Raw genomic sequence first — 15,882 nt, 5'->3', positions numbered from 1 at the left:
CCCCCCAAAGCAGGTCCCCCCATCCTCCCATAAGAAAGCGAAGGAGCAACATATTGTTAGCATGCTGCTGCTAATCTTTCTTCATTATTTCCTATGGGGAAAAAATGAAGAAGCAGGCTTCCTTTGCCAGGGGTGGCATTTTGCATGCAAAATGCCCCCTCACCCTCAGGGGCCCTTCTCCCACCCCTCCTCCCACCCCCCACCAAGGCTCAGCCTGCTCCCACTTGGGGGGCCATTTCATGGCCTCCCCAAGTAGGTGCTCTAATCTCTACCGCTGACAGCTGGGGGAGGCTTGTGTTGCCAGGGGTGGCATTTTGCATGCAAAATGCCCCCAAGCCCTCAGGGGCCCTTCTCCCACCCTTCCCCCCACCCCCCACCCAGGCTCAGACTGCTCCCACTTGGGGGGGCCATTTCATGGCCTCCCCAAGTAGGTGCTCTTTTCTCTACCACTGACAGCTGGGGAAGGCTTGTCTTGCCAGGGGTGGCATTTTGCATGCAAAATGCCCCCCAGCCCTCTGGGGCCCTTCTCTCACCCTTCCTCCCACCCCCCACCAAGGCTCAGACTGCTCCTACTTGGGGGGGGCATTTCATGGCCTCCCCAAGTAGGTCCTCTCAGCCCCTAAAGTCCACCCCTTACAGCCCCACACAAACCCAATTCCCCCCAGCTGCCACACACAGACCCAAATCCCCACATTAGCCCCTCACAGACCCAAATCCACCCCCACCTGCCCCACACCCATAACCCCAGGAACAGGCTGGCAAAGGCCAGCCCTCTCCCTTTGTTCCCTATGCTGGGAACTTCTAAACTCTCTTTCCCTGGGCAATTCTGCACAGCCCAGGGGTGCCACAATGGTGGGCACACTTCTGAGTGCCAGCTGGTCCCTGTGAAAGAGAACCTGAACCACAGACACCCTCCCTCAAATTCCCCCACCACCTACAGAGATGGCTGGCCAGCCAGCCCCATTGTTCCCTATGATGGGAACCAACTGCACAACAAAGAATAAAACAAGAACAACACAAAATAAAGTTTTAAATTTTTTTTCTCCCTTCCAAAGTACAAGTAGGCAAAGCATTATGACACATTACACCAACAGTCCCCCACACAGAAAAATAACACAACTCACTTAACATCAGAGAATCACAAAGCATGATTCCTGTCAAAAACACTTTATTTCTTGAACAGCTTTAGGTTACACAGCAGGGGGGAACACCAAAGGGCATGGCAGCACTATCTTACACAAAAATAACACAACTCACTTAACATCAGAGAATCACAAAAACACAATTCCTGGCAAAAACACTTTATTTCTTGAACAGCTTTAGGTTACACAGCAGGGGGGAACACCAAAGGGCATGGCAGCACTATCTTACACAAAAATAACACAACTCACTTAACATCAGAGAATCACAAAAACACAATTCCTGTCAAAAACACTTTATTTCTTGAACAGCTTTAGGTTACACAGTAGGAGGGCACAACAGGGCATGATAGCAATGTACTATAAAAAATGATACAACCCACTTCACTGTTTTTGACAGCAATTGTGTTTGTGTGATTCTCTGATGTGAAGTGAGTTGTGTTATTTTTGTGTAGTACACTGCTTTCCTGCTCTGTGGTGCCTTCCTACTGTGTAACCTAAAGCAGTTACAGAAATAAAGTGCTTTTGACAGCAATTTTTGGGGTGATTCTTTAATGTGAAGTGAGTTGTGTTATTTTTGTGTAAGATACTGCTTCCATGCCCTTTGGTGTTCCCCCCCTTCTGTGTAGCCTAAAGCTGTTCAAGAAATAAAGTTTTTTTGACAGGAATTGTGCTTTTGTAATTCTCTGATGTTAAGTGAGTTGTGTTATTTTTGTGTAAGATAGTGCTGCCATGCCCTTTGGTGTTCCCCCCTGCTGTGTAACCTAAAGCTGTTCAAGAAATAAAGTGTTTTTGACAGGAATCGTGTTTTGTGATTCTCTGATGTTAAGTGAGTTGTGTTATTTTTGTGTAAGATAGTGCTGCCATGCCCTTTGGTGTTCCCCCCTGCTGTGTAACCTAAAGCTGTTCAAGAAATAAAGTGTTTTTGACAGGAATCATGCTTTGTGATTCTCTGATGTTAAGTGAGTTTTGTTTTAATTTTTCTGTGTGGGGGACTGCTGGTGTAATGTGTCATAATGCTTTGCCTACTTGTACTTTGGAAGGGAGAAAATAATTTTTTTAAAACTTTATTTTGTGTTGTTCTTGTTTTATTCTTTGTTGTGCAGTTGGTTCCCATCATAGGGAACAATGGGGCTGGCTGGCCAGCCATCTCTGTAGGTGGTGGGGGAATTTGAGGGAGGGTGTCTGTGGTTCAGGTGCTCTTTCACAGGGACCAGCTGGCACTCAGAAGTGTGCCCACCATTGTGGCACCCCTGGGCTGTGCAGAATTGCCCAGGGAAAGAGAGTTTAGAAGTTCCCAGCATAGGGAACAAAGGGAGAGGGCTGGCCTTTGCCAGCCTGTTCCTGTGGTTATGGGTGTGGGGCAGGTGGGGGTGGATTTGGGTCTGTGAGGGGCTAATGTGGGGATTTGGGTCTGTGTGTGGCAGCTGGGGGGGAATTGGGTTTGTGTGGGGCTGTAAGGGGTGGACTTTAGGGGCTGAGAGGACCTACTTGGGGAGGCCATGAAATGCCCCCCCAAGTGGGAGCAGTCTGAGCCTTGGTGGGGGGTGGGAGGAAGGGTGGGAGAAGGGCCCCAGAGGGCTGGGGGGCATTTTGCATGCAAAATGCCACCCCTGGCAAGACAAGCCTTCCCCAGCTGTCAGTGGTAGAGATGAGAGCAGAGCACCTACTTGGGGAGGCCATGAAATGCCCCCCCCCAAGTGGGAGCAGGCTGAGCCTTGGTGGGGGGTGGGAGGAGGGGTGGGAGAAGGGCCCCAGAGGGTTGGGGGGCATTTTGCATGCAAAATGCCACCCCTGGCAATACAAGCCTCCCCCAGCTGTCAGCGGTAGAGATTAGAGCACCTACTTGGGGAGGCCATGAAATGGCCCCCCCAAGTGGGAGCAGGCTGAGCCTTGGTGGGGGGTGGGAGGAGGGGTGGGAGAAGGGCCCCTGAGGGTGAGGGGGCATTTTGCATGCAAAATGCCACCCCTGGCAAAGGAAGCCTGCTTCTTCATTTTTTCCCCATAGGAAATAATGAAGAAAGACTAGCAGCAGCATGCTAATAATATGTTGCTCCTTCGCTTTCTTATGGGAGGATGGGGGGACCTGCTTTGGGGGGCCATAACATGGCCCCCCAAAGTCCAATCTGTCTGAAACTTGGGTGGTTGTTAGAGAAGGGTTAGAGGAAGGTCTCCACCAGTTTTGGGCTTATTCGGTGGGAAAATGCCTCCTCCAGGCGTCCTGGAAGACGGAGGCATTTTCCCTTAGAAAAAAGCTGAAAGAATGCCGAAATAATGCCGAAAGAATCCCGAAAGCCGAAAGCCGAAAGAGATTCTTGTTTCGGCTTTCGGCTTTAACGATAGAGAATCTTCTTTCGGCTTTCTACTTTCGGCTATAGCCGAAAATTTTTGGCTTGCACACCCCTACCCGGGGCATATAAGAAAGGGCCACGAGAACTAAGCCCTGATGTATCCCTCCCTGCCCTCCCTCTCATGATCTGCCCAGGCTCACAGAATCAGCATTGCTGTCAGCAAGAATGCTGGCTTTTTCCATGTCAGAAGCTCGTAATATTAACAGAAGGAAGCTACCCCATAGCTACTTAGATATGAGGGTGGGCTCCTTCACATATGCAGATCACAAAGCCATCAGTCCGCGTTACGTGCATGTATGACTACGACCCAGCCTTCAGACCCACTATGCCAGACTCAGTTCAGACAGTACGAGACCTGCAAGCAGGATTAGCGGAAAAGGCAAGACTTCCGGGTCAGAAGTTGTACCTCCTTTGTGTGCCGTATCATTCTCTTTTTCTTCTCTGTGCATCAAAGCGGTGATCCATCGGGCACGATCGCTCCTGCGAAAAGCAGAAAGCGTCTGTTTTAAAAAGTCAGCTCCCCAAAGTTGATATGGTCAGCACACGAGAGAAATACATTCTCTTCAGAACTGCAGCTCAACTGCTGAGCTAATAATTTCCTCACCCTTCTAGACCTTCTTGTAGGAAGAATACATAGGGAGGGCTGTGGATACCGTCTGCCTAGGCTAGAATCAAAGGCTCCTGATTGGTGTGCTGCTGCCCCCATGTGGTGAACTGCCAGCATTACAGTCTGGAAAGTTCTCTGCGAGACTGACTGACCATTTCATGACGGGACAGATTTATTTATTTATCTATTTAATGTCATTTATAGGCCAACTTTCTCACTGAGACTCCAGGCGAATTACACAGTGTGAAATTAGCACAGTCCATTTCAAGGACATTTCCATAAACAATGCCAAAGGGTAAATAAACACAAGTTTACAAAGACATAGCATTAACAAGAATCCAATACAGAGTTGAAGAAATGCTGAAACAGGACATAAGCAATTCCAGGGCTGACCTGAGACAACGTGAAATAGGAGTCCATATTTAAAGAAACAGATATACACAGAAGATGATAAAAACTGGAAAGGATGCAGTCAAATGAGTGGCTACATGCATGCAACATGTTTGCACACAGTCCTGAAATTAAATTGTGCATCTGTAAAATGTGCACCAACTGATTTTGAACCACAAAAGATTAAAAACAACCAGCTGTGTGCGCTCCAGCGTAATACTCACAGGGATTCTGTGGCCAGTACAATCACCCCCCGTTTGCCTTCACTGTCCTTGCTCATGATCACACGGAACAAGTGGCCGCTGCGGTGAATACCACTGGCTCCTGGCTTACCAGGGGGAGAAGAGGGGGCGTCGGGGTTCTCGATCTTTTCCACCGATATCTGATCCAGCATGGCATAGTTAAGGACTGCATAACTCTCCTCGCTGCAAGAAAGCAATAGACAGACACAAAATCGAGTGACCACATTATTTATTGACTTCATTTATACCTGCCTTTCCCACCAGTAGGAAGGAACCCAAAGTGGTTTACATCGTTCTCTTCTCCTCCATTTTATCCTCGTAATAACTCTGTCAGGTAGGTTAGGCTAAGAGGGGTTGGCCAGCCCAGCAAGCTTCCATGGCAGTGTCAGAATTCGAACCCAGATCTCCTAGACCCTAGTCTGATACTCTAACCCGCTGCATCACGCCGGCTCATAACATCCATAACAGAATTAAATCGCAATTTACCTACAAACATTTTGCTCCAATGGTGACTTCTGTTCAATACATTTTTATCTACCTCTTCCTCCAAGGAGTTCCAAGCAGTTTATGTGGCTCTCCTCGCATCCATTTTACCCTTCCAACCTCCCTGGGAGATTCTCAGCCTAACCTGACCCTAGTTCACTGGAAACTGTAGGGCAGAGCGGGAAACTGAACCTGGGTTTCAGTCCAGTGCTTCTGAAGATGTCTGGGGCAATGGAATTCTGGGAATTGTAGGGTCCCCCCCCCATATCTGAATAATTTCATCAGTCAGAAGGCTCAGAAAGTGAGGAACAGCTCAGAGATCACACCTGGCTTCTGCTCTCTCTCTTTTCTGTAGCTTACATTGCTCTCATCTCCTCCATTTTGTCCTCACAACAACCCTGTGAGGTAGGTTAGGCTGAGTGTGTGTGACTCGCCCCCAAAGTCACCCAGTAAGCATCTACAGCAGAGGGAGGAATCGAACCTGGGTCTCCCAGATCCCTTGTCCAAGATTCTAATCATTTTGCTCCTCCACTCACTCATAACATAGCAAATTTGGGCAAGTATAAGAAAAAGGAGAGGAGGACAGAGAAAAGAGAGAGAGATTTGGTTGATGGGAGGTTGGAACAATGGAAGATCTGAGCTCCCTTGGCCTGGGTCTGTCTGTGCATTGCAGAACTCCTCAAGAAGGTCCAAAGTTTTTCTGAGAATTCTCCAAAGAGGCTCAGAGAGACAAAGCCCATTCTGAATCAACAAGATTTGGTTTTGCCCATCCTCAGGTGAAATGTTTCTTATTTGGAATCTTTTTGAGGAAACTGTTTTCCAGCCCCTTTCCTTGCTACCGAAAGGGTTAATCAAAACAAAGAGACCTCTATCACGACAATGTGGTTGCAATCCCCTGGAAAGTAATAGCATGCTAAAAAAAGGGATGACGTCCCCCTCGATGAGATTGGATCCAGCCTCTCCATCCCGACACTCACATTAAGTAATAGCCTGGGAACAAGACAGCATCTGCTGCAGCCAGCCATTCCCACAATCAATCAATCCCTCACCATTCCTTTGCGACTGAGCAACCGGCATTCCAAAACGAAGGCACAAGAGTTTCCCCTAAAAATGTCACTAAAGTGATGACAGGAGAAGCAGAAGGGGAGAGAAATCGGGAGGGGAAGCGACAGGGAGTCTCCAAGAAAAACGTCTGCAACAGCAGGACTTGTTCTCATAATCTGGCAATCAGCCGTTCCCAAAGAATCCGGCCGCTTGACATTCCATGACGAATTCCACAACTTCCTGCTTATCAACAAACACGTTTTCTCAAGTGTTTATGTGGCGGAGCATGGCCAAAATTGCTCTTTGTTAGCGCACAGCATCCTGCAACTTCAGATGCGTGAAGCTGCCTTATGCAAAATCCAGGGCCATTGATCCAGCTGGCTTGGTATGGATCTCCCTGCCACTCATTTCTACCTTTGGCCTGAATCAAGGAAATTCAACAAAGAAAAGGCCCTTGAATGACAATGGAAGAAAAGCTGTGATTCTCCTTTCCTTGGAAGTTTGCAAGAAAAGGCTTGGGAAAAATGACCCAGGAGACTTCCCCCGTTTACCAAATCGCACCCCCCTAAAAAAACTTCTCATCTCTTTTCCTCTGTGTTTATCAGCTCCACAAAGCCTGTAACAAACAGGTTTTCCCTTTGCACCTCAGAGCTGATCCCTCTTTTATTTGCCCATGGCCCCTTTTTCCATTCAGGATTCTCCACTGCCACGGCTGCCAGCCAGTCATCCAAAAGCCTTTCCACAGGCAAAAAACGGACATACATTTCATACAAGTTTCAGCTAAGGATACAGTCCCTTGTAGCGTATTGACTACAAAACTGACACACAAATTGGGACATTCCAGGTGGCCTTTAGATAACCACTTACCCTCTTTCGTGGCCACACTGCACGGCGCGCACACATGCTCTCTTACACATATACACCCCTCTGCACTGATCTACCCTGCAGGCCTGTTGTGAGGACTCAACAAGATTACGTACATGAAGCACTTGGCACATTTTTCAACTCTAAGGGTCATTAACTCTTAACCAATACCTGACTCTACAGGGTTGAGGGGGCCATACATGATTCCTCTTTCCCATTTCATCCTCACAACCACCCTGGAAGTTAGGCAATGATGACAGAGTGTAATTGAGCCCAGGTCACCCAGCAAGTGACATAGCAAAGCAGGAATTTGAATGCAGGTCTCCCAGATCGTAGCCTGGTGTTCTAACCACTGCACCACACTGGCTTTCATCCTCCCACATCCTCATGAAAAACAGGATGCAGTGCTCAGCATGGCCACATCAACTCCACCCTGTCCTGTTTTCAAGGAGGTAAATTTTTTCACAGGCCACACAAAGAAAAGACCCCAAAGGCTGTCCCTGCCCTGATCCCCACCGCTTACCTCTTTTTCTTAGTGATAATCAGGACGTCATTAAAGACAAAGAGATAACAGTTTCCACGCCCAGAACCCTTCCGGAAAATTCCACCTTCTTCTGCCAAGGGCAAGGCAAGCTCTCCCCTTTTAAGGAGCCAGCGGGAAGCAGAAATCAGGGGAAAGTTCTAGAAGATAGAAGACAGGTTGCGCTATCAGAAACGCCCAATGGGATATGATGATGCCTCGGAAACATCCGCACCCCCAGCCAGCCACTTCATAACTTCTAAAAGCCATTTCCACTAGCGATCCTCTCTATATCTTGTGGCAGTGAATTCCACAAGCTAGCTCTTCACTGAACTCACTACCACAAGATTAGGGCTGGATTGCTGCACATAAAACATGGGTCTCTTGAGAGACTGCCTTTGTCCCCAACGGGAAGGCAAGACAGCTTGTAGAGTTCTCTTCTCCTCTACTTTCCGCTCACAACAACCCTGTGAGGTAGGTTAGGCTGAGTGTGCGCAACTGGCTCAGGGTCACCCAGCAAGCTTCTGTGGCAGAGTGGGGATTCGAACCTTGTTCCCCTGGACCTTAGAGTGGTTTCGTAGACCACACTAGCTTCCTGACTTAGAGTCTCTCTACACAAGACATCTTACACAGGGATGCTCAAGTGTAGGGAGACGCAATGTTAGCCGGGAAGTGTAGTTTAAACATTCAATTTCACCTCTCCACACTAGGGTTGTTTAAAAAGACAGAGCCAGCGGAGATCGCTCCTCAAAGGGTTTGTCAATTTCATCTCCTCCCCGAAGGCTCTGTCTATTTCACCTTCCCTTCTGGGGAGAGTCTTTGGCTCTTTCTTTTTAAACTGCACTTCCCGGCTAACACTGCGTCTCCCTACACTTGATCATCCCCACATAAGATGTCTCGTGTAGAGAGACTCTTGGCGAACCCAACAAATAAATAAAAATTGAAGGAAACCCCCATGATGAACCAAATGCAATGGGGACCAAGCCCGGAAACTTTCAATCCAAGGGGAGAAAGAAAAGGAAGATTCTTACCTTGATTTTTCCAAACTCCAGCTGCTTCTGCAAAGTGTACATCTGCTCCGTCCTCTCCATGGTGTGGGCGCCTTCATTGCACTTCTTCACAAGCTGGATGCAGGAAAAAGATTTTAAAAGACTTTTGATGAATAAAACAGCAGCGCTGTTCGGCTGCAGCAGAACACACCTGGATTTCCACAGCTACAAAGGCAACATCTATGAGAAAAAAAGCTCCAAGCAATGAGTGAAGCATTGCTATGCCTTCCCCACTTCCTAGGGCAGGTTTCTTTTGAGTGAGCATGCACTAGAGGCTGTGTCATGGCTACACTATGTAAACATTGGAAAGAGACAGACTCCTAAAAATAGGCAAGAAAAGAGAGAGATCGCGGTACAAAGATGAGAAGAATAAGGGACAATCGCCATGGTAATCTAACCACTGCTGCAATTTAATTAAAGTTCTCTTGTGAAATTCAACTGTATGTCTATAGACTTCTTTATGTAAATATAAAGAATGGCCTTTTCATAATATAAAGGTAAAGGTAAAGGTAGTCCCCTGTGCAAGCACCAAGTCATTACTGACCCTTGGGGGGATGTCACATCACGAGGTTTTCTTGGCAGACTTTTTACGGGGTGGTTTGCCATTGCCTTCCCCAGTCATCTACACTTTACTACCAGGTACCTGGTTATTCATTTTTCCGACCTCGGAAGGATGGAAGGCTGAGTCAACCTTGAGCCGGCTAGCTGAACCCAGCTTCCGCCAGGATTAAACTCAGGTTTTGAGCAGAGCTTGGACTGCAGTACTGCAGCTTACCACTCTGCATCACGATTATACTGAACTCAAAAGCCGCTAATATTAATATAACCAATTGAGATTCACAAAAATTGTATAAACATTTTCTTAAAGGCTTGCACAAGATAGGCAGTATATAATACACTTCAGAAGGCAGCTGTTCAACTTTGTATTGCTAGAATTTCTTATGTCCCGTTTCAGCATTTCTTCAACTCTGTATTGGATTCTTGCTAATGTTATCTTTGTAAATGTGTGTTTATTTACCCTATGGCATTATGAAATTGTCCTTGATACTGACCGTACTACTCTCACACTGTGTAAACCGCCTTGAGTCTTAGTGAGAAAGGCGGACCATAAATGTCATAGAATAAAAAAATAAATAAAATAAAAATCAATTTAAATCTGCAGAATTATTTAAGAACTAGGGGTGTGCAAGGAAAAAACTTTCAGCTTTCTTGTTTCGGGATTACCCGAAACAAGATTCTCTACCGTTAAAGCCGAAAGCCGAAACAAGAATCTCTTTCGGGATTCGGGATTCGGGATTCTTTCGGCATTCTTTCGGCATTCTTTCGGGGTTTTTTTTTGGGAAAATGCCTCCGTCTTTCAGGACGCCTGGAGGAGGCATTTTCCCACCTAATAAGCCCAAAATTGGTGGGGACCTTCCTCTAACCCTTCTCTAACAACCACCCAAGTTTCAGACAGATTGGACTTTGGGGGGCCATGTTATGGCCCCCCAAAGCAGGTCCCCCATCCTCCCATAAGAAAGCGAAGGAGCAGCATATTGTTAGCATGCTGCTGCTGATCTTTCTTCATTATTTCCTATGGGGAAAAAATGAAGAGACAGGCTTCCTTTGCCAGGGGTGGCATTTTGCATGCAAAATGCCCCCCTACCCTCAGGGGCCCTTCTCCCACCCCTCCTCCCACCCCCCACCAAGGCTCAGCCTGCTCCCACTTGGGGGGGCCATTTCATGGCCTCCCCAAGTAGGTGCTCTAATCTCTACCACTGACAGCTGGGGGAGGCTTGTGTTGCCAGGGGTGGCATTTTGCATGCAAAATGCCCCCCAACCCTCTGGGGCCCTTCTCCCACCCCTCCTCCCACCCCCCACCAAGGCTCAGCCTGCTCCCACTTGGGGGGGGGCATTTCATGGCCTCCCCAAGTCGGTGCTCTGCTCTCATCTCTACCACTGACTGCTGGGGGAGGCTTGTGTTGCCAGGGGTGGCATTTTGCATGCAAAATGCCCCCCAACCCTCTGGGGCCCTTCTCCCACCCCTCCTCCCACCCCCCACCAAGGCTCAGCCTGCTCCCACTTGGGGGGGGCATTTCATGGCCTCCCCAAGTCGGTGCTCTGCTCTCATCTCTACCACTGACTGCTGGGGGAGGCTTGTGTTGCCAGGGGTGGCATTTTGCATGCAAAATGCCCCCCAGCCCTCTGGGGCCCTTCTCCCACCCTTCCTCCCACCCCCCACCAAGGCTCAGACTGCTCCCACTTGGGGGGGGGCATTTCATGGCCTCCCCAAGTAGGTCCTCTCAGCCCCTAAAGTCCACCCCTTACAGCCCCACACAAACCCAATTCCCCCCCCCAGCTGCCACACACAGACCCAAATCCCCACATTAGCCCCTCACAGACCCAAATCCACCCCCACCTGCCCTACACCCATAACCCCAGGAACAGGCTGGCAAAGGCCAGCCCTCTCCCTTTGTTCCCTATGCTGGGAACTTCTAAACTCTCTTTCCCTGGGCAATTATGCACAGCCCAGGGGTGCCACAATGGTGGGCACACTTCTGAGTGCCAGCTGGTCCCTGTGAAAGAGCACCTGAACCACAGACACCCTCCCTCAAATTCCCCCACCACCTACAGAGATGGCTGGCCAGCCAGCCCCATTGTTCCCTATGATGGGAACCAACTGCACAACAAAGAATAAAACAAGAACAACACAAAATAAAGTTTTAAAAAGATTATATTCTCCCTTCCAAAGTACAAGTAGGCAAAGCATTATGACACATTACACCAGCAGTCCCCCACACAGAAAAATTAAAACAAAACTTACTTAACATCAGAGAATCACAAAGCATGATTCCTGTCAAAAACACTTTATTTCTTGAACAGCTTTAGGTTACACAGCAGGGGGGAACACCAAAGGGCATGGCAGCACTATCTTACACAAAAATAACACAACTCGCTTCACATTAAAGAATCACCCCAAAAAATTGCTGTCAAAAGCACTTTATTTCTGTAACTGCTTTAGGAAGGCACCACAGAGCAGGAAAGCAGTGTACTACACAAAAATAACACAACTCACTTCACATCAGAGAATCACACAAACACAATTGCTGTCAAAAACGGTGAAGTGGGTTGTTTTATTTTTTGCAGTACATTGCTATCATGCCCTGTTGTGCCCTCCTACTGTGTAACCTAAAGCTGTTCAAGAAATAAAGTGTTTTTGCCAGGAATTGTGTTTTTGTGATTCTCTGATGTTAAGTGAGTTGTGTTATTTTTGTGTAAGATACTGCTTCCATGCCCTTTGGTGTTCCCCCCTGCTGTGTAACCTAAAGCTGTTCAAGAAATAAAGTGTTTTTAACAGGAATTGTGCTTTGTGATTCTCTGATGTGAAGTGAGTTGTGTTATTTTTGTGTAAGATAGTGCTGCCATGCCCTTTGGTGTTCCCCCCTGCTGTGTAACCTAAAGCTGTTCAAGAAATAAAGTGTTTTTGACAGGAATCATGCTTTGTGATTCTCTGACGTTAAGTGAGTTTTGTTTTAATTTTTCTGTGTGGGGGACTGCTGGTGTAATGTGTCATAATGCTTTGCCTATTTGTACTTTGGAAGGGAGAATATAATTTTTTTAAAACTTTATTTTGTGTTGTTCTTGTTTTATTCTTTGTTGTGCAGTTGGTTCCCATCATAGGGAACAATGGGGCTGGCTGGCCAGCCATCTCTGTAGGTGGTGGGGGAATTTGAGGGAGGGTGTCTGTGGTTCAGGTTCTCTTTCACAGGGACCAGCTGGCACTCAGAAGTGTGCCCACCATTGTGGCACCCCTGGGCTGTGCAGAATTGCCTAGGGAAAGAGAGTTTAGAAGTTCCCAGCATAGGGAACAAAGGGAGAGGGCTGGCCTTTGCCAGCCTGTTCCTGGGGTTATGGGTGTGGGGCAGGTGGGGGTGGATTTGGGTCTGTGAGGGGCTAATGTGGGGATTTGGGTCTGTGTGTGGCAGCTGGGGGGGAATTGGGTTTGTGTGGGGCTGTAAGGGGTGGACTTTAGGGGCTGAGAGGACCTACTTGGGGAGGCCATGAAATGCCCCCCCAAGTGGGAGCAGGCTGAGCCTTGGTGGGGGGTGGGAGGAGGGGTGGGAGAAGGGCCCCAGAGGGTTGGGGGGCATTTTGCATGCAAAATGCCACCCCTGGCAACACAAGCCTCCCCCAGCTGTCAGTGGTAGAGATTAGAGCACCTACTTGGGGAGGCCATGAAATGCCCCCCCCAAGTGGGAGCAGGCTGAGCCTTGGTGGGGGGTGGGAGGAGGGGTGGGAGAAGGGCCCCTGAGGGCTGGGGGGCATTTTGCATGCAAAATGCCACCCCTGGCAAAGGAAGCCTGCCTCTTCATTTTTTCCCCATAGGAAATAATGAAGAAAGATCAGCAGCAGCAGGCTAACAATATGCTGCTCCTTCGCTTTCTTATGGGAGGATGGGGGGACCTGCTTTGGGGGGCCATAACATGGCCCCCCAAAGTCCAATCTGTCTGAAACTTGGGTGGTTGTTAGAGAAGGGTTAGAGGAAGGTCCCCACCAATTTTGGGCTTATTCGGTGGGAAAATGCCTCCTCCAGACGTCCTGGAAGACGGAGGCATTTTCCCATAGAAAAGCCGAAAGAAAGCCGAAAGAATCCCGAAACGTTTCGGCTTTTTTCTTTCGGCTACCTGAAACGTTTCGGCATTCCCCGAAACGTTTCGGCATTCCCCGAAAGAAGCCGAAACACTTTTGTTTCGGCATTCTTTTGGCATTCTGAATGCCGAAACGCACATCCCTATTAAGAACTATTGATTTAATCATGTCCATCATCCAGGTTACAAACAAGCAGTTTAAAAAGATGATTTGGAAAAGTTTGTAGGAAGAGTTTGCAAGCCTCCCAATATGTACGGCTGGTCTATGGGTCTTCTAGGTGTAGCCTCCATAAGGCAAATGACATACACAGAGGAACAGCTTGGATCATGGTGGCGCTACATGGAATCTCTGTCCAGAAGGTTTTCAACTTGCAATACTTAGGACTTAATAAAAGAGGGTTTAACCAGTCTGTTCAGACAATTCAAATGTAATCTGCAATGCTGATCAAATAAAACAGGAGTCCAGCAGCATCTTAGAGATGAACAGAATTTATTCCAGCGTAAGATTTCATGAGTCAGAGCTCACCGCATCAAAGGCAAGGGAATGTAAATTTATTATCCCCAACAGAAAAGTGGCGGCAGCTGTGGGTGGGGGAATTACAAAGAGAGGACAGTTTAAAACAAGATTCAGTTGAAAGGACAATCCCTTTACTCAGCACAGGGTGTGTGCGCCACTCCCAAAGATAGGCAAAGTAGGATTAACATAAAAATCTTGTGCAGGACGGAAGAAGATAAGCAGATACAGTGGGAAGTTACAGATATACAGCCGAATTAATTAACATCTACAAACATGATATTAGCATGTGCAGTGATGGAGGAATCCTCTCTGAAATGAACAGAGAACCGCTGACCTCACCGAAGTACACTTCATGCATTCGATGGAGCAACTCTGATTCCAAAGCGCTTAGGGTGGAATAAATTTTGAGTCTTTCAGATGCCACTGGACTCCTGCTTTATTGTGCTGCTTACAAAACCAACACGAAGATAGATCAAGATGGGTAGCCGCGTTAGTCTGTCTGTAGCAGTAAAAAAGAGCAAGAGTCCAGTAGCATCTGACCGAGAGAGCTGTGGTTCTCGAAAGCTTATGCTACAATAAAATTGGTTAGTCTTAAAGGTTCTACTGGATGCTTTACTATTTTGCAACTACAGGCTAACATGGCTAACTCCTCTGGTTCAGTGAGCTGGTATCAGAAGAAGTGAGCTGTGACTCACGAAAGCTCATACCCTACCACTAATTTTGTTAATCTTATAGGTGCTACTGGACTCTTGCTCTTTTCTAAACCAACACAGCCGCCATTAAAAATTATCATGGAAGGCACTACATGTACAGCAAGTCAAACTTCCTTCTCCCTCCCTCATTAAAAAAATTGACCTGTTAACACATGTGTTTCATTCCTTCCTTAAAATAATAGACACTGCTGATATGACGGTATATCTAGATATTAAATCCATACCCTGATTCATGCTTTTAGATCAACTTTTGGCCACCTCAAACAACACGATCCAAAAAACCACCACTGCTACAGTCCTGCACATGAGTAAGCCCACTCACCTTGCTTATGGCTTTTAGCGCTTGCGTGGCAGCTTTGTACACTGGGCTGTTCATCCGGGTTTTCTGGCAAACTGTCTGCAATTGAAAAAGGGCACCCCAACATTCAACACATCTCACTAAATCAGAGGTCACTCTGGTTAAAGGGTGTTCACTGCAGTTCTACAGGAGATCATAGTTACAACACGGAATGTGCAAACAGAATTCAGCAAACTTCAGCTACCATGGAAACTGAGCGCTCTTTAAAAAAATTAAACCAAGCTCTAATGGCCATGAGGATACCTCCAAAGAGGCCAGAGCGGGGAATATGTTTTCCAAGGATTTGGCAGGGAGGAGCTTCAGTGCCCATACAGAAACCTGTCCCAGCTAAACAGAGCATGCAAATTAATTAATTCATGCAAGGGCACAGCTATGGTCTACTGACAACATGCCTATGAATCGAAGAAAGACCAGCATAACATTAGATTTTATGAACTAGATCATCCACACTGCTTAAGCAGCCTTGAAGGCAGAAAATGCTTTTGTTTTATCCCATGTATGCAGCCAGGGGTCTGGAAAACATTAGGATGATGCAAAGATGGGCGCGTGAGCAGCAAGTTCTCACCAGGGTCTAGCGCCATGGCTTGCTAATGTGCTTTGAAGGGCAAGACGATCAAAGAGAGATCCTAGCTGGCCATTATGCAGGAAAGGCTCCTCTCAAGCTCTCTTTCACCCCCGACTCTTACTTACATCCATCAGGAGAGGCAAACGGGTCACCCTCTGCATGGGTAGGATGAGGAAGGAGATCAAAGGCAAGCTGCCGCACTCCGGCTTCTGCTCAATTTGTTTCAAGATGTCTTTAAAGGCAGGGTTTGTGGCTCTATAATAGGTCAAGGGAACATTGTGTTAAGTTCTTGATTCGGTCCTCTTTGCAGTAGTTCATATTTAGGCTTGGCTGTGATACAATGGAGAAATGACTTGTGGAACTCACTGCTACAAGATGAAGTGACGGCCACTGGCCTGAAGGGATTTCAAAG

The 15,882-nt window shown here is 47.5% G+C and overlaps 1 protein-coding gene across 1 annotated transcript in view; it reads right to left on the bottom strand.

The window, feature by feature from the left end:
- Positions 1-15,882, bottom strand: part of ARHGEF16 (Rho guanine nucleotide exchange factor 16) — a 53,280-nt gene that overhangs the window by 6,252 nt on the left and 31,146 nt on the right. Inside the window, exons 8-13 of the mRNA XM_055001697.1 lie at positions 15,596-15,725; positions 14,870-14,944; positions 8,672-8,764; positions 7,644-7,801; positions 4,712-4,912; positions 3,897-3,970 (exon numbers count right to left, since the gene is read on the bottom strand). Of these exons, the coding sequence (XP_054857672.1) occupies positions 3,897-3,970; positions 4,712-4,912; positions 7,644-7,801; positions 8,672-8,764; positions 14,870-14,944; positions 15,596-15,725 (731 nt within the window). The remainder of the gene's footprint in view (positions 1-3,896; positions 3,971-4,711; positions 4,913-7,643; positions 7,802-8,671; positions 8,765-14,869; positions 14,945-15,595; positions 15,726-15,882) is intronic.

The sequence above is a fragment of the Eublepharis macularius genome, chromosome 17 (genome assembly GCF_028583425.1).
Source record: "Eublepharis macularius isolate TG4126 chromosome 17, MPM_Emac_v1.0, whole genome shotgun sequence".
In the NCBI taxonomy this organism is placed as follows: Eukaryota; Metazoa; Chordata; class Lepidosauria; order Squamata; family Eublepharidae; genus Eublepharis; species Eublepharis macularius.
This window is presented reverse-complemented; position numbering and strand designations above follow the sequence as displayed.